Genomic DNA, 26222 nt, shown 5'->3' on the forward strand with positions numbered 1-26222 from the left:
AGTCCAATTCAAGGTATTTGACAGAAGTAGCTCCTGAGATGGTGGTCCAGTTATTTGTAGTACAATTAGTGTCCTTGGTGAATCTCTTCCTATACCATGTTTTCAACGTTAGATTGAAGTCCCATGCCCAAATGCACAATGTGTATGTTATCTTAAAGCCTCAGTACAATAATTTGATTGTTTGCTATAGTAAAGACATCCGTATGTGACATACTATAAGACATATCTCATTATTTATCAGATTTTTTATGAAGTATGAAAATATTATGTGGCAGTCTTATTATAGATAAATATGAATTTGTCATGCTAATTCAGTTTCCTGACAAGATTAGTTTTCTTTTCCTGATATTTTGATGTGTTTTGATATCAGTCCTGAACTAAACTAACCTGACCTAGCAACCTGTAAACTGGTGGCATGATGCATATAAAACTCCTGTGGCTTTGCTAATTTAATCTTTTCTTAGTGTTTTTCTTGTGTTTTTAGTCAGTAATGGAGTCTAGTCAAATTTAACTTTTCTCATGATATATGTTTTAAGGGTTAAAAGTTATTCTGACTTTCTCATGTTTTTAGCCTCTAGTATTGGAAGTAATTTTTCCTTCATCTGTTCTGTGAGGTGTTGATGGATCCCTGCATGTGATGGGAAGACAGATTCTAAAGATGACACTCTTGCAGCAGGTTATTCTTCACCCTAGAGTAATGTTTCTTAATTTGGTAATCATGTCCTCAAGGAGAGAATCAGTAATTTTGAAGGGGCATGAGTCCTTGGGAAAAAAAAGCAGAAATTTCTTTAATAGTATTTGATATTCTTGTAACAAGAATCTGAGCTAATATTGAGAAGTATATGAATAATGCAAAATATTACATTGTAAATTTAATCATCTGTAGTAGCTATGTGAAATAAATGGAAAGTTGAAGGAAGTAATGTGAAAGATCCATCTATGGCCCTCTCATCCTCCACTTTCTGATGTGGAAACAATTTTGTATAGGTACTATCTACAGTCAGCCTGTAAGCTAGATCAGCAACATGAGAAATTTCAAACTCTTCTACAATTTTGTAAGACAACAGAAAACACCAAAGCATTTTTTATTGGTATGTTGATGATGTACTGATGACATTCAGAGACAGCATTGGGTTTCAGATTTCATTCATACGTTATGTTTATTATCGAGGGTAAAGTGTCCAATGAGTATGCATTGGTCCATTGAGTACACACTTGGCATTTAAGAACTCTGCTGGATATGACAACACTTGGGCATTAAATCTAATTTTTAAGCTTAACCATTGTGCCTTCATGTCAACAGTTATCAACAGTTGGATTTGTGAAGAGATGCAATAACAATATAACCGAAGGTGTAAAAAAAAGTTTTTTATGAAAACCTAAGGGTCGCAGCTTTTTTTCATGTTTAAAGAGTAATTTTGTAATTGAAAATTACAACTTTTTATTTGTAGGTTCATTTTATCATACAATGTATGAGAAAAATACTTCAAGACTGCTTGGAAACAAAAGATAGAAGCTAGGGCATATGTATTGGACTGATCTCAAATATCAAGGATCAAAAAGTACACTCGACCCTCGAAACAACAGACAAATGCGTGCACGACCCTGTCCGTAGATTGCAAAAGTCCGTTCTTTGCAAAGTACGTAAAAAACTGTATAAAATGTACATAAAATATGTAAAATTTTCTAATTTTCGTATTAGTTCAAGCTTAGCAGCCACTGGAAGAGCCTTTCGATTACGCTTCACTGGTTTACTAGGTTTAGGAGGCATTTTGGATAGGTTAAGCACTCGTGGGAAGGGTACAAATGCATAACAAATCCATGGTAAGCACTGGACAATGTTCGCTGTTGGTTGAAAACGCACGGACTGAAGATTAAACATGGGGGCCAACAGTTGATGACGCGACCGACCCGCCACCTACCGGACAATAATTTGTCGGGAACGGACAATCGCGCGCATTTTAATATTCGTCCGTAGATTAAACCGGACTCCAGAATTTGTCCGTAGTTTCCGAAATCCGTTGATGGGAGGTCCATTGTTTCGAGGGTCGAGTGTACACATTTAATCAAGCTACTGCCAGAGTCCTAAGGCATACTGCATGACATTCCAGGGCCAGCCCTGCTATAAAGATGAATAGGAGTCACTTTCCTGCAAAACTGTCAAAACATGAGCCAATCTAACTTATCCCATGAGTGGTCTACAATGTATGCAGTGCATGGTGCCTAAAATGTACAAGTGTCCATATTGAGCAACACGCACTGCATACTCTCATTGGTGTTCATCTCTCCATAGACCTTAAATTCAACACTCACATAGATTCCATCTGCTCTAAAGTCAGTCAAACACTAGAGTTCTTGAGGAGGAGTGATGATGTTCCATGGCACAAACAATGAACATATTCATAACTCGCACAACCAAGCATACCAAACATATCGTACTAACACAAATACATAAAAGCACTCATACTTTCCACATACCATAAAAGACTGAAAAACAGGGTTCCTCAAAGTATTTTTAGATAACAGTACAATAGACACATTCTCTAAACAAATATACAATCATTTATCACAACACCTCAACACTAACAGACACATTTGATTCGCTTCCCTCCTTTCCATACTTGGATCCCTTCCCTCACCAACCAACCAAAAACAATGCTTATTATGCACCGGATGTGATGCCCTGTGCATTATAATTCAGAATCAGAATTAGAATGTTCTTATGTAATATCTCCCAAGTTACTCATGTCAGGTGCACCTAATAAATATTTACCAGAATTTTTTTTTTTTTTATGCCAAGGAGGAGGCTTGTTTCTTTAATGTTTATAGGCATTTTTATGCTGATTTTTTTATGTACTTGTATATAACAAAGCTATATCTTATATTTAAGGACACACCAAAAGTCATGTATATACAATACATATGATAAAAAGGTGAAAAAAAACTTGTTTAAAAAAAATCCCTGTAGTAGATGTTGACTCAATGGTACACATATAGCTTACTATAGCAATGAATAAAACATATCATATGTCTGCTCTGCTATTATAGTGTGAGTTAAAAAGCCAAGAGTAGCTATTAGACCACCTGTGTACATTTTGAGCACAGAGGAAAAAATAGGTATACACTGATTTTAAGCCTATTTTTCTGAACAATAAATAACAATATTTATGAACACTTTGTGCCACATAAAATGACAACTATTCCTGCAGAATATGAGACTGGGCATGACATGCTTCTGAAATTTAGGGAAAGAGTACAATCATGGGAAAGGAATTTACGATTCTTCCTAATTGCTGTAATTTTCCTTATTTTTGATGTAGAAATTACTTTGCTTCTATCTCTGGCATCTATCTTTAAGGTAACTAAGTTGTTTTCCTGGCTGGTTACTGGAACCTTATTCCTTTTAATTCTACTGATTTTTTTTTGTATACCTATTGGACACTTTACCCTTATTAGTTTATCTGATGATTTGTAGCAAAGAAGTTGTAATTTGGAAATTAATGAACTCATTGTATGCACATCAAACTTACAGGTAATTTTATATATATGTATTTTTTTTTTCAGATGGGGAGCACATTCTCACCGGCACTAAAGTTGCCATTAAAATCCTCAACCGCAAAACCATTAAAAACTTGGACATGGTCAGTAAAATAAAGCGGGAGATTACCAACCTCAAGCTCTTCCGTCATCCCCACATCATCAAGCTGTAAGTGTGTTGGTTGAGACTGATTTGTGATGCTAGTATGTGATACTAATGTGGCATACTTGGGACCATATGTTTTTAATGAATTTCTTTAATGTTTTACAGATATCAAGTGATCAGCACACCAACAGACATCTTCATGGTGATGGAATATGCTTCTGGAGGAGAACTGTTTGATTATATCAAGCAGAAAAGCAAGGTGAGAATTAGGATTTTATATTACAAAGATGTACTATTTTTTACACAGATTGAAAGCTCTTATTTTGAATGCTTGGGATGGGAAGTGTTCTGGATTGTAGATTTTAGAATTCACACACGCACAAGCACATGCACGCGCGCACGCACACACACACACACACACACACACACACACACACACACACACACACACACACACACACACACACACACACACACACACACACCAATCAAGAATATAAAGACATGATAGATGACACAATAAGGAGTCTAATGAGAATCGTTAAAGAAAGGAGAAAAGTGATATTAGTAGGAGATTTCAACTGTAAAGAAGTGGACTGGGAAAATTATGAAAGTGGTATGGGGGAAGAAGCCTGGGGAGAAAGATTCTTGAACCTAATGATAGACAATATGATGGACCAGAGAGTAAAGGAATGCACAAGATTCAGAGGAAACGACGAGCGGCGAGATTGGACCTAGTTTTTACAAGGGGTATACAAATGAATGACGATATAAGATATAAGTGCCCATTGGAAAAGAGTGACCATGTAATATTAGAAATAGATATAGAAGAAGGAAAGGAAGATAGAGACGATTCATAGAAAGGAGACCGATTAAATTACAGAAAGGCTGATATTGAGAATCTCAAGAACTATTTTAAAAACGTAGACTGGGAGGAGATGGAAAACTCAGAGACAATACAAGACAAATATAACTTATTTTTGGAAATATACAAAACAGGAGTCAGAGAATATGTCCCAAAATATAGACCAAAAGAAGAAGGAAAGAAAGATTGGTTTAATGCAAGGTGTGCTAGGGCAAAGGAGAAAAGAGATGGAGCATGGAAAAGGTGGAGGAGAAATAGGAATCCAACAAATAAGGAAAACTTCAAGGCAGCGAGAAATGAATATGTTAAGGGGAGGAAGGAAGAGGAAAAGAACTTGAAAAGATATTGTCGAAAAATGTAAGGAGCAACCAAAATTGTTCTATAGATTCATAAATGGAAAAATTAGGCAAAAGAAACAATAGAAAGGTTAAAAGGAGAGAACGGGATGGTGGAAGACCCAAAAGTATGGCAGAACTATTAAATAAAAAATTCCAGGAGGTCTTTACTAAAGAATCCAAATTTGAGAGGCCACAGGGTAATAGAGAGACAATCTATATGAAAGAGATTAAAGTAACCAAGCTTGAAATAAAAGAGTTAATGAAGGAACTGGATGAAGAGAAGGCAATGGGACCGGATGAAGTCTCAGGCAGAATACTGAAAGAATGTAGGGAAGAACTAGCAAGTCCTATATACAACATCATAAAATGCTCAATAGAAAATGGAACAGTGCCAGTAGAATGGAAAAGAGCTGAGGTGGTTCCCATATATAAGAGCGGAAGGAAAGAAGAACCTTTAAATTACAGACCGGTATCACTAACTAGTGTAATATGCAAGATGTGTGAAAGAATAATAAAGAAACAATGGATCGAGTTCCTTGAAGACAACAAATTAATATCAAATAGCCAATTTGGTTTTAGAAAAGGACGGTCTTGTGTAACTAATTTATTGAGTTTCTATTCTAGAATAGTTGATAGAGTACAAGAGAGAGAGGGATGGATTGACTGCATCTATTTGGATTTAAAAAAGGCGTTTGACAAAGTGCCACACGCAAGATTACTGTGGAAGTTAGAGGAGAAGGGTGGCTTAAAAGGAAGCACATTGAGATGGATAGAAAAATATTTGAGGGGGAGAGAAATAAGGTTGGTAGTTAAAGATATGAAGTCTAAGTGGAGAGCAGTAGAAAGTGGAGTGCCACAGGGGTCAGTATTGGCACCAGTACTTTTCCTCATTTATATTAACGACATGCCAGAAGGAGTGAACAGCTACATAAATTTGTTTGCGGATGATATGAAACTGTGCAGAGTTATAAAGCAAAAGGAGGATTGTGAAATACTGCAAGAAGACCTAAATAACATCTGGGAATGGAGTAAGAAGTGGGAAATGGAATTCAATGTGAACAAAAGCCATGTCATGGAAATGGGAAAGAGTGAAAGACGACCTGTGGGAATCTATAAGATGGGAGATGGAGTAGAACTGGAGAAAGTCAAAAGGAAAAGGACTTAGGAGTGACGATGGAAGAAAACAATCAACCAGTAAGCCATATTGATAGAATTTTAGAGAAACATATAATTTGCTGAGGAATATTGGAGTAGCATTTCACTACATGGACAAAGAAATGATGAAGAAATTGATGAATACTATAATAAGACCCAGATTGGAATATGCAGGAGTAGTGTGGACCCCTCATAAAAAGAAACACATAAGGAAATTGAGAGGCTACAAAAATGGCTACAAGAATGGTCCCAGAACTTGAAGGGATGACATATGAGGAGAGACTAAAGGCTATGGATCTACCAACCTTGGAACAAAGAAGGAGAGAGGAGACCTGATACAAGTCTATAAATTGATCAACGGAATGGACCAAGTGGATAATGAGAAACTGATCCTGAGAGAAGAATATGACACCAAGCACAAGATCGCATAGTAAAAAGCTGAGAAAGGAAGATGTCTGAGAGATATTAAAAATATAGTTTCCGCAGAGATGTATTGAGACGTGGAACAGTTTAGATGAAGAAGTAGTGTCTGCAACGAGTGTGCACACTTTTAAAGTAAGATTGGATAAGTGTAGATATGGAGACGGGGCCACACGAGCATAAAGCCCAGGCCCTGTAAAACTACAACTAGGTAAATACACACACACACACACACACACACACACACACACACACACACACACACACACACACACACACACACACACATGCACACATGTATGCACTCACACACACACACACACACACACACACACACACACACACACACACACACACACACACACACACACACACACAAATGTAAGGAACAACCAAAATTGTTCTACAGATTCATAAATGGAAAAATAAGACAAAAAGAAACAATAGAAAGGTTAAAAGGAGAAAACGGAATGGTGGAAGACCCAAAAAGTATGGCAGAACTGTTAAATAGTAAATTTCATGAGGTCTTTACTAAGGAATCCAAATTTGAAAGACCACAGGGTAATAGAGAGACTGTCTATATGAAAGAGATTAAAGTAACCAAGCTTGAAATAAAAAAGTTGATGACGGAATTGGATGAGGAAAAGGCAATGGGACCGGATGAAGTCTCAGGCAGAATACTGAAAGAATGTAGGGAAGAACTAGCAAGTCCAATATACAACATCATAAAATACTCAATAGAAAATGGAACAGTGCCAGTGGAGTGGAAAAGAGCTGTGGTGGTTCCCATATATAAGAGCGGAAGGAAGGAAGAACCTTTAAATTACAGGCCGATATCACTAACTAGTGTAATATGCAAGATGTGTGAAAAAGTAATAAAGAAGCAATGGATCGAGTTTCTTGAAGACAACAAAATATTATCAAATAGCCAATTTGGTTTTAGAAAAGGTCGGTCATGTGTGACAAATTTATTGAGTTTCTACTCTAGAATAGTTGATAAAGTACAAGAGAGAGAGGAATGGGTTGACTGTATTTATTTAGATCTAAAAAAGGCTTTTGATAAAGTGCCACATGAAAGATTACTATGGAAGTTAGAGGAGAAGGGTGGCTTAAAAGGAAGCACATTGAGATGGATGAAGAATTACTTAAGGGGGAGAGAAATAAGGACGATAGTTAAAGATATGAAGTCCAAGTGGAGAACAGTAGACAGCGGAGTGCCACAGGGGTCAGTATTGGCACCAATACTTTTCTCGTATATATAAATGACATGCCAGAGGAGTGAACAGCTACATAAATCTGTTTGTGGACGATGCGAAACTGTGCAGAGTCATTAAACAAAAGAGGATTGTGAAATACTACAGGAAGACTTAAACAAGATCTGGAAATGGAGCAAAAATGGGAGATGGAATTCAATGTGGACAAAAGCCATGTCATGGAAATGGGAAAAAGTGAAAGACGACCAGTGGGAATCTATAAGATGGGAGATGGAGTAGAACTAGAAAAAGTAAAAAGGAAAAGGACTTGGGAGTGACAATGGAAGAAAATAATCAACCGGTTAGCCATATTGATAGAATTTTCAGAGAGACGTATAATTTGCTAAGGAATATTGGAGTAGCATTTCACTATATGGACAAGGAAATGATGAAGAAATTGATAAGTACTAAAATAAGACCTAGATTGGAATATGCAGGAGTTGTGTGGACTCCCACAAAAAGAAACACATAAGAAAATTAGAGACTACAAAAATGGCTACAAGAATGGTTCCAGAATTTAAAGAGATGGCATATGAGGAGAGACTAAAGGCAATGGATCTACCAACCTTGGAGCAGAGAGAGAGAGAGGATCTGATACAAGTTTATAAATTGATTAACGGAATGGATGAAGTGGATAATGAGAAACTGATCCTGAGAGAAGAATATGACTTTAGAAGCACAAGATCGCATAGTAAGAAACTAAGGAAGGGACGATGTCTGAGAGATGTTAAAAAATTTAGTTTCCCGCAAAGATGTGTTGAGACTTGGAACAGTTTGAGTGAGGAAGTGGTATCAGCAAAGAGTGTACATAGTTTTAAAGAAAAGTTGGATAAGTGTAGATATGGAGATGGGACCACACGAGCATAAAGCCCAGGCCCTGTAAAACTACAACTAGGTAAATACAACTAGGTAAATACACACACACACACACTCCGCGCTCCGTGGAGAGCGGACGTGCCTCAGAGCGGCATCTAACTAACATTCCACACGCTAAGCAATGTGCTTGAGTGAGAATAGTTATTGCTATTAAGGGGCGACCAGAGCGAGTGAACGAGTGTACAGAGTGAACGTAGCCTTGTGGCGTGTACATGGGAGTGATCGGAGGTGTGAGAACCTCCACACTCCAAACGACAGAGCGAGAACCACACAAAGGCCAGCCATAGCAGCCGCCAACGTATCTCACCACACACACATAGCTACCAGGCCTGGCCCCCAGTGACCACACATCCACATGCTCCCAGGAAGAGTAAAAAAAATGGATAGACCGGTAAGAAATAAATTACCAAATTCAAAATATGTTGATGAGGCCCAGGGAGCAAAGCCGAAAGTGGCCAGTCAAAGCATGAGTCCATCTTCAACAGGGGCAACATTGCAAGGTAGATTGGTAATGTTGGAGAAGAGATTTGAGGAGTTGGTGAAGGAATTAAAAGTTCAGAGGAGTGAGGAGGAGCAGGATAGAGAATTCCAAGGCTTTGAAGGAAAGAGTTAAGAGACTGGAGGAAAATGAAAAGCGATTGGTGGATGAGAATGCACACTTGAGAGTGGAGGTTGAAAAATACAAGAGACGGTTGGAGGAGAAAATGGATAGAGTAGTAAAGGAGAAAGATGACTTTAAGGAAATGATTAGTGAGCAGAATGAAAGGTTTGAAAGGAATGGGAACTGAAGAAAACACAATGGACTGAGTCGAGGAAGCAGAGATGGTTGGATTACAAGAAATAATTAAAGATCAGTTGAAGGAAGACAAAAAGAAAGGTCCAAGGAACTGGTTAATGTAATGAAGAATAAGGAAACATTGATAAGGAAATAGCAGAAAAGAAGAAGAGTGTGTTAATATTTGGGATGAAAGAACAAAATATAACATATAAGCCTAAGAGAATTAAGGAAGAATTAAAACGGTAAGAGATCTGTTCAAAAATCTAAATGATGATGAAAAAAGACCTACAAGAAGAAGTGGAAGAGATCCATAGACTGGGTCCGTATAAGGAGGAGTGAGCAGACCGATTAAAGTAGTACTGAAGTCACAACAATCTGGAAGATATCCTATATAGAACATCAAAGTTAAGAGATAGAAGGTTGTAAAGAGGTGTTTGTGAGAAAGAATAGAAATGAGGAAGAGAGGAGAAGATATAAGGAATTGGTGGAAGAGGCGAGAAGGAAAAATGATGAGCGGTCTGAGGAGGAAAGAAAAGTTTTTGGAGAGTTATAGGAGAGAGAGAGTCAGAAAGTGGTATGTGGAAAGAAGGAATACGGAGGAACCCCTAGAGGAAGCAGTGGGTGGACCGTAATGTATACTAATATAGATGGGATACTGTCAAGTAGATTGGAACTGCAAGACTATATGATACTGGAGAAGCCTGATATAGTGTGTTTGACTGAGACAAAATTGCATGAAAAAACAAAGATAAATTTGGATAATAAATATAATATATGGAGAAAGGATAGGGAGAATAAAGGTGGAGGAGGAGTTATGATTATGACGAAGAAATAAATAAATGTGGATAAGGTTTGGTATGGGAAGAACAACGCAGAAGTGATAAGCATAAGGATAAAAAGTGATGGAAAAGAATTAATAATCATGGTGACCTATGTACCTCCTAAAACAAATTCTTGGACATTAAGGGAATACGACAATATGATCAAGGATACTTTACAGAGTTTGGAAAGTGTATTATCTGGAAAAAGAAAGATGATACTAGTAGGAGATTTTAATTGTAAGGAGGTGGATTGGGAAAATCTAGTAAGTGGTGTTGGAGAAGAAGCATGGGGAGAGAGATTTCTTAATTTAATGATGGAACAGAGGGTGAAGGAAAATACTAGATATAGAGGAGATGATGAACCGGCTAGACTGGATTTGGTGTTAACAAGAGAAGTGTACCTATGTGGAGATATACAATACAAGTGTCCTTTGGGAAAGGGTGATCATGTGGTTATGGAAATGCAGATAGCAACAACATAGCGAAGGAAGGACGAGACATACAGGAGTGGTAGATTGAATTATAGAAAGATGGACACAGAAAGTTTGAAAAATTATTTCAGAAAATTAGATTGGGAGGAGATGTTACAAATCAGAGAAGTGCAAAAGAAATATGAGATTTTTATGAAATATTATAATGAAGGAGTTATGAAATTTGTACCAAAGTATAAACCGAGAGAGGAAGGAAGAAAGGATTGGTTTAATGCAACTTGTGTTAAGGCTAAGGAAAAGAGAGATGTGGCTTGGAAAAGATGGAAAAGAGCAGGAATATACTAAATAAGGAGAATTATAGAGTGGCGAGAAATGAGTATGTGAGGGTAAGGAGGAGGAAGAAAGAAAATTTGAAAAGATATTGTAGACAAGAGTAAGGAACATCCAAAATTGTTTTACAGGTTCATAAATGGTAAACTTAAAAGAGAGAGTCCATTGAAAGATTAAAAGGAGAGCAAGGGATAGTAGATGACCCTAAGAATATAGCGGAATTGCTAAATAATAGGTTTCAGCAAGTATTTACTGAAGAAACAATGTTTGTAAAGCCTCAGAATGTACAAGGAAATGTGCACATGGATGACATTAAGATACCTAAAAGGAGTTATATAAAATGTTGGAGGAACTTAAAGATGATAAAGCGATGGGACCAGATGAAGTTTCAGGAAAATTATTGAAGGAGTGTAGAGAAGAATTGATTGATCCATTATATGATATTATAAGGTGTTCATTAGAAACAGGGAAGTACCAGTAGAGTGGAAGAGAGCTGAAGTGGTGCCCATTTATAAGGGAGGCAGTAAGGAAGAGCCTCTTAACTATAGACCTGTGTCACTAACAAGTGTGGTCGGTAAGATTTGTGAGAGGGTGATAAAGAAATATTGGATACGGTTCCTGGAGGATCATAAGTTATTATCGGATCATCAATTTGGCTTCAGGAAAGGGAGGTCATGTGTAACAAATCTACTGAGCTTTTATTCAAGAGTGGTTGACAAAATACAAGAGAGAGAGGATGGATGGACTGTGTATATTTGGATTTAAAGAAAGCTTTTGACAAGGTACCTCACAAGAGACTGTTATGGAAATTAGAGATTTATGGAGGACTGAAAGGAAAAGTGTTAAAGTGGATGGAAAACTACTTGAGATGGAGGAGATGAGAACGGTAATAAGGGATGCAAAGTCGGACTGGTTGGTGGTGGAGAGTGGAGTCCCACAAGGCTCAGTGCTGGCACCAATACTTTTCCTTGTATATATTAATGACATGCCAGAGGAGTAAACAGTTATATTAATTTGTTTGCGGATGATGCGAAGTTGTGTAGGTGTGTGAAGAGTGAAGAAGATTGTGAAATTTTACAGGCAGATCTGGATAAGATTTGGGAGTGGAGCAAGAGGTGGCAAATGGAATTTAATCTGAGCAAAAGTCATGTGATGGAGATGGGAAGAGTGGAAGACGGCCAAGAGGGTCATATAAGATGGGTGAAGAAGTAGTGTTGAAAAGGTGGAAAAGGAAAAGGATTTGGGAGTGATAATACAAGACCATGGGCAGTTTGAGGCTCATATTGATAAGATGTTTGGAGAAACGTATAATTTGATAAAAATATTGGATTAGCCTTCCATTATATGGATAAAGATATGATGAAGAAATTAATTAGTACGGTAATTAGACCAAGATTGGAATATGCTGGAGTGGTTTGGTCCCCTTATAAAAAGAAGCATATAAGGAAGTTGGAGAGATTGCAGAGAATGGCAACAAAAATGGTTCCGGAATTGGCAGAAATGACCTATGAGGAGAGATTAAAAGAAATGAATTTGCTTACCTTGGAACAAAGAAGAGAAAGAGGAGATTTAATACAGGTTTATAAACTGTTGAACGGACTGGATGAAGTGGATAATGAGCAAATGATGTTGAGAGAGGAAAACTTAAATCGCATAGTAAAAAGATAGCCAAGGGAATATGCTTGAAGGATGTGAAGAAATATAGTTTCCCACAAAGATGTGTGGAGGTGTGGAATGGTTTGAGTGAGGAGGTGGTGTCAGTGAGGAGAGTGCATAGTTTTAAAGGAAAGTTGGATGTGTGTAGATATGGAGACGGGGCCACACGAGTATGATACCCAGGCCCTGTAAAATTACAACTAGGTGAATACACACACACACACACACACCCGGTAGCTCAGTGGTTAGAGCGCTGGCTTCAAGCCAGATGACCGGGTTCGATTCGGGGTGGAGATATTTGGGTGTGTCTCCTTTCACGTATAGCCCCTGTTCACCTAGCAGTGAGTAGGTACGGGATGTAAATCGAGGAGTTGTGACCTTGTTGTCCCGGTGTGTGGTGTGTGCCTGGTCTCAGACCTATCCCAAGATCGGAAATAATGAGCTCTGAGCTCGTTCCGTAGGGTAATGTCTGGCTGTCTCGTCAGAGACTGCAGCAGATCAAACAGTGAATTACACACATTTATAGCTTAGGTAACCAACACACAACTTAAGGAGGGAGTAGTTCTTTTTCCTCTTGTCAGTTTATTGCTCTTCCTATGTGAATGTAATTTGAAGAACGTAGAATTGTTTTGTAGGATTTTAATTGATTAGATTTACTTGCCATTTGATATTTTCAGTCAACTCTTGTGAATATACTCGTATATTTTTGTGCATCTTATTATCTTTGTCTTGTATTACAGCTCAAAGAATCAGAAGCACGGAGGTTCTTCCAACAGATTATCTCTGGTGTCGATTATTGCCATAGACATATGGTGGTTCACCGCGACCTTAAACCAGAAAATCTTCTCCTCGATCACAACTTGCATGTCAAGATTGCAGACTTTGGTAAGCTGTCAATATTTGTATAGTAACCCCTGCATAAGTTGGACTAATTGATGGGAAGGCCAATCTGAGTTTTACATGCCTATTATCACTAATAGTTGAATTGTATGATAAGTATTACATACAAGGCACATGCATACACATACACATTAGGCGTACGAAGATTGGTCTAGCTCTGAGCTCGCTCCATAATGGGGAAGACTGGCTGGGTGACCATCAGGTGACCGAGGTGAATTACACACACATCTGTTTGTGGACGATGCAAAACTGTGCAGAGTTATAAAGCAAAAAGAGGATTGTGAAATACTACAGGAAGACTTAAACAAGATCTGGAAATGGAGTAAAAAATGGGAGATGGAATTCAATGGGGACAAAAGCCATTTCATGGAAATAGGAAAGAGTGAAAGATGACCAGTGGGAATCCATAAGATGGGAGATGGAGTAGAACTAGAAAAAGTAAAAAAGGAAAAGGACTTAGGAGTGACGATGGAAGAAAACAATCAACCAGTAAGCCATATTGATAGAATTTTCAGAGACATATAATTTGTTAATGAATATTGGATTAGCATTTCACTACATGGACAAAGAAATGATGAAGAAATTGATAAGTACTATAATAAGACCCAGATTGGAATATGCAGGAGTTGTGTGGATCCCCCATAAAAAGAAACACATAAGGAAGTTGGAGAGACTACAAAAAATGGCCACAAGAATGGTTCCAGAATTTGAAGGGATGACATATGAGGAGAGACTAAAGGCTATGGATCTACCAATCCTGGAACAGAGAAGGGAGAGAGGGGATCTGATACAAGTTTATAAATTGATTAACGGAATGGATCAAGTGGATAATGAGAAACTTATTTTGAGAGAAGAATATGACATTAGAAGCACAAGATTGCATAGTAAAAAACTGAGGAAGGGAAGATGTCTGAGAGATGTTTAAAAATATAGTTTCCCGCGAAGATGTGTTGAGACTTGGAACAGTTTGAGTGAGGAAGTGGTGTCAGCAAAGAGTGTGCATAGCTTTAACTCCTTCAATACGGTGACGCCTATGTAGGCGTCATGAAGCCCCAGTAGCAAATACGGTGACGCCACGTGGGCCATATTTCTTTTCTGAGCTTTCTTCAGTTCAGTTGTCCCGTATAGAGTGTTGGATACCAACTACACATACCGTATGCTGTCCTTGAAATCCTAGTGCTCCTCCCACCATCCTTGTCTCCACCAATCACTAAAGATAAGCTACATGCGTCCTGCCTTGTGTCTAAAATTACCCAATGGCATACATAGACTATTCCCATCTCTCTCTCTCTCTCTCTCTCTCTCTCTTTTCTGAAGAGAGAAGCGTCCACTTTCCTCTTTGAAGGCGATATAGGGACAAAAAAATAACAGCATAATACACAATGACAAGCTTGCACGAGTTTTAGGGCACTACCAGATATCATACAGGTGAGCTTTTTTAACATCCGGCGTGAAGGGGTTAAAGAAAAATTGGATAAGTGTAGATATGGAGACGGGGCCACATGAGCGTAAAGCCCAGGCCCTGTAAAACTACAACTAGGTAAATACACACACACACACACACACACACACACACACACACACACACACACACACACACACACACACACGGCCCGGTAGCTCAGTGGTTAGAGCGTTGGCTTCACAAGCCAGATGACCGGGGTTCAACTTCCCGGCTGGGTGGAGATATTTTGGTGTGTCTCCTTTCACGTAGAGCCCCTGTTCACCTAGCAGTGAGTAGGTACGGGATGTAAATCGAGGAGTTGTGACCTTGTTGTCCCGGTGTGTGGTGTGCCTGGTCTCAGGCCTATCCGAAGATTGGAAATAATGAGCTCTGAGCTCGTTCCGTAGGGTAACGTCTGGCTGTCTCGTCAGAGACTGCAGCAGATCAAACAGTGAATTACACACACACACACACACACACCATGACCTCCTTCAGAAGAAGGAGGTCATGGAAGAGGCAAGAAATTAAGAGTGACTTATACTAATATAGATGAGTTGTTATCCAGTATGTTGGATGTAATGTGCATAGTAGAAACAAAACTAAAGGTGGAGGTCCATGTTAGCTTTAGCTCGCTAAGACCGATGGCAAAATTCGCGCCCTCCCATTACCGCAATTATCATAAAAATATCAACTCTTATAAATTACTCGGGAAAAAAAATCTGCTGTTAGTAGACATGACAATGCATCATCCTACAAGTTTTTATTGCTCTACTCACTATGGTTGTCTCAGAATAATAACCGATAATTGGAGAAGATTGTGGTAGCGGCAACTCGGGGGAGGTGCTTTTATGTGTATTCTTACATAATGTAAGGCACTGCTCATGTTTTATGTGTTTTCACATGTTTTTCGTGTTTTCACTCATATTGGCTGATTATAGTTACGTATGTTTTTATCAAGCGTGGGTGACGATGTTGTCACAATAGCGGGTCGGGATCTACCTCCAACCTGTGCACTTTGCGTCTTGTCTTGCCTTGTCTATCACTTTTATCACTAAACTTTAGCTTCCTCTTAGCACCAGTAGCCATAGTTGTAAATAATAGTTCTTAAATAAGTAAATGTAAAATGTAAATAATTATCACCGCGACGAGCTCACGCACCTCACAGAAATTTCCAGGAGACTAGCTGGCTAGAGCGGTGTGCTTCCTGGGAGCCGACAGTACTACCATAGGCCTACGTCATGACCAAATATAGTAGCGCTACCAATGCTAGCGCGGTTTTTATTAGCGCTCAAAGTAGCTGCCCCTTTTAAGGACTATCGGAAGTGTGCTATGCAGCCGTATTTAAGGCCTGTCGGACTTTACGGGTTAAGGAAGAGGGATATAATAGCTGGAGAAGAGAAAGGAAGAGAAAAGGAGAGGAGGAGTGCTAATAATGGTTCGTGATTATATATGCATGGAGGAAGTGCAATATGGTGATAACATGGTGTAAGTAATGGGAGTAACAATCAAAACAGAGAAATTGAAAAAAAGAAGAATCATAGTTATGTATGTGCCACCTAAGACAAATACATGGAAAACTGAGGAACATAAGGAAATGCAAGCAGAGGTGATTAAGCACTTAGCTAATATGATAAAAAGAGATGGAAAAATACTATGTAAGAGACTGTAACTGTAAAAGAGTATACTTGAGAGAGATGGAAGTAATGGGTAATGCTGGATTGTGGAGCAAGGAGGTGTTACAGTTAACTATGATGAATACAATGGATCAGTTAGTGGAAGAATCAACACGGTACACAAGGGAAGAAGAACCATTGTTGCTTGACCTAGTACTCACAAAGAAGCTAGAGCCCCCTCCTAGCATACAATATCTTAATCCAATGTGAAGAAGTGACCTTGTAACATTAGTATTGGAAATGCAGGAAGAGGATGTGATAAGATACAATGAAGACTATAAAAAAGAGAGATTAAATTATGCAAGAGCAGATAGCTACAAAGATGGTGCTGGAACTAAAGGACCTAACATATGAAGAAAGGCTGAATGAAATGGGACTGCCAACTTTACAAGATAGAAGAGAACAAGGAGACCTAATAACATTGTATGAAATAGTAAATGGCATTGAAAAGATAGACAAGGAAGACCTGGTGCTGGTGACAGAAGCTGGAAGGACAAGAGGACATGCAAAGAAGATTAGGAAGAGGCAGTGTGTGAAGGATATTGGAAAATACAGTTGTCCACATAGAATGGTGGAAAAGTGGAATGCATTGAATTGTTACAGCACATAATGTGCGTAGAAAAAATTGTATAAGTGGAGATATGGAAACAGGACACTATGAGTCCTGCTTGAACCCTCTACAATACAACTAGGTAATTACAACTAAGTAAACACACACACACACACACACACACGGGACACCGTCGATGGCGGATGTGGTCGCTGAGCTCCAGAGCAATCATCTCTAATTCTACAGTTACCATTGCCTAAGAGTAACCAAGGTGGGAAAGGAGCTTGTAATGTTTGTCCCGTCTCCATATAGTCATGTTAACTGTTGATTAGCAAAATAATGTCCAGGGGAGGTGAATATAAACTGTAGCCTGCGTTTGAGCCATCAGCTGGTTTGTTTACATCTGCGCAACATGGCAGCCGTGAACTCGAAAGATGAATCAGACTTCACAGGATTTCAAGGAATAATGGAGAAGAGCGTTTATGTGAAGAAAATTCTGGAGTTGGAAGGTAAAATTGAAAAACTGTTTGAAAAGTATGTGGGCCTGGAAACGAGTTATGACAATGTAATGAAAGAGTGTGCCGATATGAAGAAAGAAAATGAAGTACTGAAAGAGGAAGTTAAGCTAATTAAAGTGAATTGCGACAAATGTGGAGAATCTTTAGGAAAAGTGATAGAGAAGCAGGCTGAATGGAAAAAAAGTCAGGAAGTGGAAAGAAAGGAGGTAAATTACAAAGTTGCAAGTCTGGAAAAGGAAATCAAAGAGTCTGGGAGAAAACTTTGGGCCTTGCTGAAATTATAGATCAACAGATCATAGAAGAGAAGATTGCTGAGAAAGTGGTGAAGGTTATTAAGTCAAATGAGACATTGGTGAGGAAACTGTAGACAAAAAGAGATGTGTGGTGATATTTGGTGTGGAGGAGGATAAGACACCGAGTAAAATGGAGAGAGAGAAAAACATAAAAAAGGTGATAAATAATATCATTAATGTGGTGCAGGAGGAGGGAAAAGACCTAGTACAAGAAATAGAGGACTTCCATAGAATTGGAAAGTTCACAGAAGGTATGAGGCCAATAAGAATCAAACTTAAGTCACAAAAGGATGTAGATGAATTGGTGGAGAAGTCATGGAGGCTAGCCCAGCAGGAAACAACAAGGAAGATTTGGTTGAGAAGAGATCTCGGTGAAAAGGAAAGAGAAATGTTAAATGAGTTGAGAAAGGAGGCTTTGAAAAAAATGAAGAGAGGACAGAAGAGGAGAAGAAAGAGTTTTCTGGAGAATCTTGGATATGAGACTGAGGAAGTGGTTCATAACCCAGAAAAGTACAGCAAGAAAGGACTAAAGAAACTTACGTATGAGCGGAATGTAATGTATTCCAACATAAATGGAGTGATATCGGGATTTTAGAACTCAACGATTACTTGAGGGACAAGAACCCAGATATTGTGGGTCTTACTGAAACAAAACTGAGAGAGGAGAAGACCTGATGATGGTTGGAGAAGGAAATATAATGTTTGGAAAAGAAATAGAGTAGGTAAGATGGGAGGAGGAGTGATGTTGCTGGTTAAAAAGATATAAAGGTGGATCAAGTGAAAGAAGGTATGGGAAAGGCAGAAGTGCTAAAGATCAGAGCAGAAACTAATGAAGGAAAAAGAGGCACTACATAGTGGTGTACGTACCACCTAAGACAAATGCATGGTCAGTACAGGAATATGAAGAAATGATAAGTGATACAGGAACATGTCTGGAAGAAATGTTGGGTGGCTGTGAACGAACTATAATGATGGGAGATTTTAATTGTAAAGAGGTGTGTTGGGAGGACTGGTCAATGGAAGGATCAGAGACAACATGGGAAATACACTATTGACACTGGCAATGGAAAATGTGTTAACTCAGTGGGTCAAAGAAGATACTAGGTTTGGAGGAGAGGGAGCATCGTCAAGACTGGACTTGGTCTTTAGTACAGAGCCAATGGTCATTGAGGAGATGAGGGTGGAGTGCCCTTTAGCAAAGAGTGATCATGCAGTTTTGGAGTTCAAGGTGATAGATGAAGAGAAATCTAGAAGAAATGAAGAATATAAAGTGGGAAGATGGAATTATGCCAAGACAGATTTTGGAAACCTAAAGAAATTCTTTCAAGAGACAAATTGGATGAAATTCAAGAGTGCTAAGGAGCAAATGAAAAGTGGAAGGAATTTATAAAATATACAAAGAAGGTGAGAAAAATTTGTACCAATAAGACAACATAGAGAAGTTGGAAAGCAGGACTGGTTTAACGATAGATGTGAAAAGGCTAGAACAAGAAAAGAGGATGCATGGAAGAGGTGGAGAAGGAAAAGACGGATTAAGCAGTGGGAAAGTTACAAAAGAGCAAGAAATGAATATGTGTTGATTAGAAGAGAAGAAAGAAAGAAACAAGAAAAGGATATAATTGATAAATGTAAAGACCAACCAAGGCTTTTTACAGACATGTGAACAACAACATCAAAAATAGAGAAAGTATTGAAAGTTTAGAAGTAAATGGAGTATGCAGTGAGGATCCCAGGAAATGGCAGAGGCTATGAATGGATGCTTTCGGAAGGTATTCACAAAGGAGACTGCTTTTGACAAACCACTGGTAATGGAACAGAAAGGGATTATGAAGGAGTTTCAAGTAACTGTGGAGGAGATCAAGAATATGATGGGAGTTTAGAAGTGAGAAAAGCTGTGGGACCTGATGGGGTATCAGGATGGATTTTAAGAGAATGCAGGAGCAACTGGCAGAAAAAGTTTGTGAAGTAATTGATGCCTCATTAAGGGAAGGTGTAGTGCCCCAAGACTGGAAAAGAGCTAACATTGTCCCAATTTATAAATCAGGTAACAAGAGAGACCCATTGAACTATAGACCAGTGTCACTTACAAGTGTGGTAGCTAAGATGTGTGAGAGGGTGGTGAAGAATAGATGGACAGACTTCTTGGAGAAAAATGACATACTTTGTGAGTGTCAATTTGGTTTTAGAAAAGGGCGTTCATGCACGACAAACCTGATATGTTACTATTCGAGGGTGATAGATGTAATACAGGAAAGAGATGGTTGGGCTGATGGAATATATCTGGATTTAAAAAAGGCCTTTGATAAGGTACCACACGGAGACTGATCTGGAAACTTGAAATGGTAGGAGGAGTGCATGGCAGTTTACTAAAATGGATGGAAGACTTTTGGTAGGAAGAGAAATGAGAACAATAATTAAGGACAGACCATCAGAATGGGGCTTGGTGGAGAGTGGAGTTCCACAGGGATCAGTGTTGGCACCAGTAATGTTCGCAGTCTACATAAATGACATGGTGGATGGGGTGTCCAGTTATGTGAGCCTATTTGCAGACGATGCAAAATTGTTAAGAAAAGTGAGATGTGACAAAGATTGTGAACTACTCCAGGAAGACTTGGACAGAATATGGAAATGGAGCTGTACATGGCAAATGGAGTTCAACACGACAAAATGCAAGAAAATAGAGTTTGGCAAGAGTGAAAGAAGAATCAGGAGTATGTACAAGATAGGAAATGAAGACATAAAAACCAGTCATGAAGAAAAAGACCTTGGGGTGACAATTACCAATGACCTATCGCCAGAGAGACATATAAACAAAATAATTGGAGAAGTATTGAACTTATTGAGGAACATAAGAGTGGCGTTCGTATATTTAGATGAAGAAATGATGAAGAAAATAATTACTGCAATGATAAGACCGAGGCTTGAATATGCAACAATACAGTGGGCCCCGAACTTAAAGAAACACATAAGGAAACTAGAGAAAGTACAGAGGGCTGCAACAAAAATGGTGCCTGACTTAAGAGATTTGACTTATGAAGACAGACTGAAAAGAATGCAACTTCCGACCCTGGAAAACAGAAGAGAAAGGGAGACCTGATAGCAATATACAGAGTGATGATTGGCATGGAAAAAATGGATAGGGAAGATCTGTGTATGTGGAATGAAAGAATGTCGAGAGGGCATGGGAAAAAACTAAAAATGGCCACTTATAGGAGAGATGTGAAAAAATATAGCTTCCCTCATAGAAGGGTGGAAGCATGGAATAGTTTAGACGTGGAAGTGGTCAACGCAAGGAATATTCATGATTTTAAGAAAAAGCTGGACATTAATAGATATGGAGACGGGACAGCACGAGCATAGCTCTTTTCCCATATGTTACAATTAGGTAAATACAATTAGGTAAATACACACACACACACACACACACACACACACACACACACACACACACACAGTTACGGCATGGCTCTCACCTCTCTCATGAACATGTATAACAGCCATTTTGTCTGCCATCAACAGCATCTTCAGCATCCTAATTGACATGAAAGGCAAAACCTTGCTCTTTGAATTACAAAGGCAACAATACGGACTACAGAGTAAAGGAAAACCAAGGGAGACATTGCCATGCACATCACAAGTCAGCTGTGTAAACACTAATCTTGGTGCTGGCAGTGCCATGGCACACATGTCTGTTTTGTGTCTTGAATAGCTTGGATGACTCATATGACTCAGACAGTGAAAGAGCTATTAGTGGTATTTTAGCCAGTATATAAGCTGAGTGGCTTAAAATTATTCAAAGAAAAAATGCCTAGCAGTGCATTTGGGATAGATAGAATGTAAAAAAAAAAAAAAAAAAGGTCTGGCTAATTTGATGTTTGGCTTATTCGAGGCCAGTTTAAGCAGGGTTTACTGTACTTTGTAGACATAATTGAGTGCTGGTGTAGTATTAACTAATATGTAAATATTTTTGTTATGTAAATGCAGAATATGCATTCAGATAATAATAATTGGCCTACGTTATAGATAGACAGGAAACTATCTGATGCATGGTTGGCACAAAGTGTCAGTCAACCACTCTGATGCATTTATAGTCACATTTCCACTGATGATCTGTGACATTCCTGTATTTATGAATGGCATTAATTATGCCTGTTATAGTAATGCATGATTTGGTAGACTAGTATATAAATATGATATGAATTAATAGATGCATCATATTGTAAGTTGATTAATTGATTAGAAATACAATTTCATGATTAATTCATTGATACTTTACAGGTTTATCAAACATAATGGTTGATGGAGAATTCCTTCGCACTAGTTGTGGGTCTCCTAATTATGCTGCTCCTGAAGTGATATCTGGAAAGCTGTATGCTGGTCCTGAGGTGAATATCTTTTAATGCAAGACTTTTCTATTATTGTGCAGACCAAAGTATTAGGATGGTTTTTAATATAGTTTAATAATAGATGTGTTTTGGTGTATGTGTGTGATGTGGGGGAGAGGTCTTTGACATGGTTTGCTCTTTTTTGTGGGTACCAGTGCTTCAAATGGAATGAAAATTTATTAAAAGTAATCATAAATTTGGATGGTTTTCCACTCAGTAGAAAACAAGTATACTGAGAAATTGTGCTGTAATTCATGGAAGTCATTAGTGTGAAACTTTCATAAGTTTTAAAAGAACAATGTTTTTGCAACAGCTTTTGTAAAGATTTATGATGAGTATGGATGTAGATTAGAAAAAAATATAAAGTTGTGTCACATTCAGAAAAAAAAGTATTTGATTTTTTTTTAATACTAGTAAATATATAATTACAGATGACAATAAATAGGACTTTAGTGATTAGACAGGCAGGAGGTAGAAGACACCTACTGAAATGATAATTTGCTCCCAGTGTGGTTGGATAGCACTGGTTCTGATCTGGACCGATTCTGGCTGCCCAGTTCTGGTCTGGATCATTTCAGGGGCTGCTGTGAACATACCATCAAAGCTAGTTATAATTTTGCTGAACACCCTTTGTGTCTCACAACTCAAATGGGCTGTCGCAGCTTGCCCTCTAAAGACAACTTTCCCCCTTTACACAAAACTATAAGCACTTAGTACACACACACACACACACACACACACACACACACACACACACACACACACACACACACACACACACACACACACACACACACACGGCCTGGTAGCTCAGTGGTTAGAGCGCTGGCTTCACAAGCCAGATGACCGGGTTCGATTCCCGGTCGGGTGGAGATATTTGGGTGTGTCTCCTTTCACGTGTAGCCTGGTCACCTAGCAGTGAGTAGGTACGGGATGTAAATCAAGGAGTTGTGACCTTGTTGTCCCGGTGTGTGGTGTGTGCCTGGTCTCAGGCCTATCCGAAGATCGGAAATAATGGGCTCTGAGCTCGTTCCGTAGGGTAACATCTGGCTGTCTCGTCAGAGACTGCAGCAGATCAAACAGTGAATTACACACACACACACACACACACACACACACACACACACACACACACACACACACACACACACACAGAAGAAATAGTGTGGGAAGACTACAAAGTGGTGAATGGTGGTGAGTGGGCAGAAGAATTGTTAAAGGTAGCAACAAATAACTTGATGGCACAGTGGGTGAGATCACCAACAAGGTGCACGGGACAAGATGTTGCAGCAAGGTTGGATTTGGTATTTACCAGGGGAATCTCTCTAAAAGAGGAAATTGAACATGAAAGTCCCTTGGGGAAAAGCGATCATGATGTCCTAAGCTTTGAGCTGGATACAGAATTAAGCACGAATAAGATTGTGGAACACAGGGAGGAAAAATTAAATTATACTAGGGCAAATTATAACCATATAAGGGAATTCTTTAATGAAATTGACTGGTCCGTGGTATACCAGGAAAGGGATATGCAATTGAAGTACAATAAATTTATGGATTTGTATAACTCTGCTGTGAAAAAGTTTGTGCCATATTACAGAAAGAGGGCTTTAAACAGTGGTTTAATAGAAATTGTGAAGAAGCAAAAAAGAACAAAGAAAAGGCATGGAAGAAACTTAAGAAAAACAGTGATGTATTAACAAGGGAAGGCTACAAAACAGTAAGGAATAGATATGTTGAAGTAAGAACAGCACAGAAGGAATATGAACAGAGGATGGTGGAAAACTGTGATAGTGACCCAAAAATGTTTTACAAATTCATAAATGGAAAACTAAATAAAAGGGAGGCAATAGAAAAGGTAAAAAACGGGGAAGAAGTACATGAAGATGCTGGAGAGATAGCTGAAATTTTGAACGACAACTTTTGCAAAGTGTTTACAAAGGAGGAGCATTTTATGGGAGGAAGGCCTACAGAAATAAAGCAAATGCAGGACATCATGGTTACTAAGGAAGGTGTAAGGAAAATTATAAGCAATCTGGATATTAATAAATCAATGGGGCCTGATGGCATATCTGGGAGGTTGCTAAATGAATGTAAGGATCAATTGTTGAACCCCGTATTTGATATTGTGGAAACCTCCATACGAAAAGGATTAGTCCCAAAAGAGTGGAAAAGAGCTGACATTGTGCCTATATATAAGAATGGTAGTAGAATGGAACCGCTAAATTATAGACAAGTATCGTTGACTAGTATATTGTGCAAGGTATGTGAAGAAGTAATTAAAGCTAAGTGGAGTGAGTATCTAGAAAGTAAAAAACATTCTGAGTGAAAGGCAGTTTGGTTTCAGAAAAGGAAGATCGTGTGTATCCAATCTATTATGTTTTTATTCAAGAGTGACTGACATACTACAACATAGAGAGGGATGGGTGGATGCTATCTACCTGGACTTGAGAAAGGCCTTTGATAAAGTACCACACAATAGACTGATGTGGAAACTAAAGATGACTGGAGGAGTAAATGATAAACTAGCAAAATGGATGGAAAATTACTTAATGGGAAGAGAAATGAGAACAGTGGTGAGAGGAAGGAAGTCCGAGTGGAAGAAAGTAACCAGTGGAGTTCCACAAGGGTCAGTGCTGGGTCCCATCATGTTTTTGATTTATGTTAATGATATGCCAGTAGGAATTGACAGTTATATGAACATGTTTGCGGACGATACTAGAATTATGAGGAGAGTAAAGAATGTGGAAGATTGTAACAAGTTACAGGAAGATCTTGATAAAATATATGAGTGGAGTAAAGAGTGGCAGATGGAATTTAATATAAACAAGACCCATGTTATGAAAATGGGAAGAAGTAGATACAGACCAAACAGGGATTACAGGCTGGGTGATGAGAAAATTAAAGAGACCAATGAGGAGAAAGACTTAGGAGTAACCGTGCAAAACACTTTGTCACCGGAGAAACACATTAACAAGATTTTTTGGAAAACATACAACATGCTTCAAAATATTGGCCTTGCATGCCACTACCTAGATGAAGGAATGATGAAGAAGATATTATGTACCTTAATAAGACCCCAGCTAGAATATGCAGCATGTGTCTGGTCACATATGAAGAAAAATGTGAAGAAGGTAGAAAGGGTACAGAGGCTGGCAACAAGGATGGTACCAGGACTCAGGGAGTTAGACTATGAGGAAAGACTGAGAAAGCTGGGGCTGACCACATTAGAAGAGAGAAGAACAAGAGGAGACATGATAACTATGTATAAATTGGTGAACAAGATTGACATACTGGACAGAGAGTTGATAAAGGTGACCACAAGTAATCATCTCCGAGGACATGGAAAAAAGCTAATAAAGGACATCTGTCTAAATGACGTGAGAAAATACAGTTTCCTGCTTCGTAGCATTGATAAGTGGAATAAACTGAGCAGTGATGTCGTTGACACGGTGTGTGTCAATCAGATGAAAGAGAGATATGACAGGAATGGACAAGGAGACAGGACAAAGAGAGCTTAGCTCGGGCCCTGTAATACACAAATAGGTAAATACACACTTCAGTGAGTGTGGGATCGGGCAGACGTCCACGCATAGGTTCGAATCCCACCACATACCGCATTGAAGCTATGGCATTTGTCGTGTGGTTTGAATTTATCTACATGTCACCATGATACCCAGGTTCTAGGTGGTTACATCCAAGATGCACTTGGGTGGTGATATGGACCCTAATATGGGTACCACTATAAATAAAATTGCCTACGCCACTATTGGGCGGAAGCTTAACAGCGCTTCCCACTTATACTCTTTAAGTATGCCTACAGGTGCTATAGACCATAACATAAAAAAATAAGACTTAAAATTTAAAATTGGCGACTCCAAATCTAGCCTTGGAGC

The 26222-nt window shown here is 38.7% G+C and overlaps 1 protein-coding gene across 4 annotated transcripts in view; it reads left to right on the plus strand.

Moving 5' to 3' along the window:
* Window positions 1–26222, plus strand: part of LOC123517411 (5'-AMP-activated protein kinase catalytic subunit alpha-2-like) — a 74057-nt gene that overhangs the window by 659 nt on the left and 47176 nt on the right. For all 4 annotated transcript variants that reach the window (XM_045277429.1, XM_045277427.1, XM_045277426.1 and 1 more), the window contains exons 2-5: window positions 3565–3706; window positions 3809–3902; window positions 13307–13451; window positions 22223–22329. In XM_045277429.1, coding sequence (XP_045133364.1) covers window positions 3565–3706; window positions 3809–3902; window positions 13307–13451; window positions 22223–22329 — 488 coding nt within the window. The remainder of the gene's footprint in view (window positions 1–3564; window positions 3707–3808; window positions 3903–13306; window positions 13452–22222; window positions 22330–26222) is intronic.

The sequence above is a fragment of the Portunus trituberculatus genome, chromosome 42 (assembly GCF_017591435.1).
Source record: "Portunus trituberculatus isolate SZX2019 chromosome 42, ASM1759143v1, whole genome shotgun sequence".
Lineage (NCBI taxonomy): Eukaryota > Metazoa > Arthropoda > Malacostraca > Decapoda > Portunidae > Portunus > Portunus trituberculatus.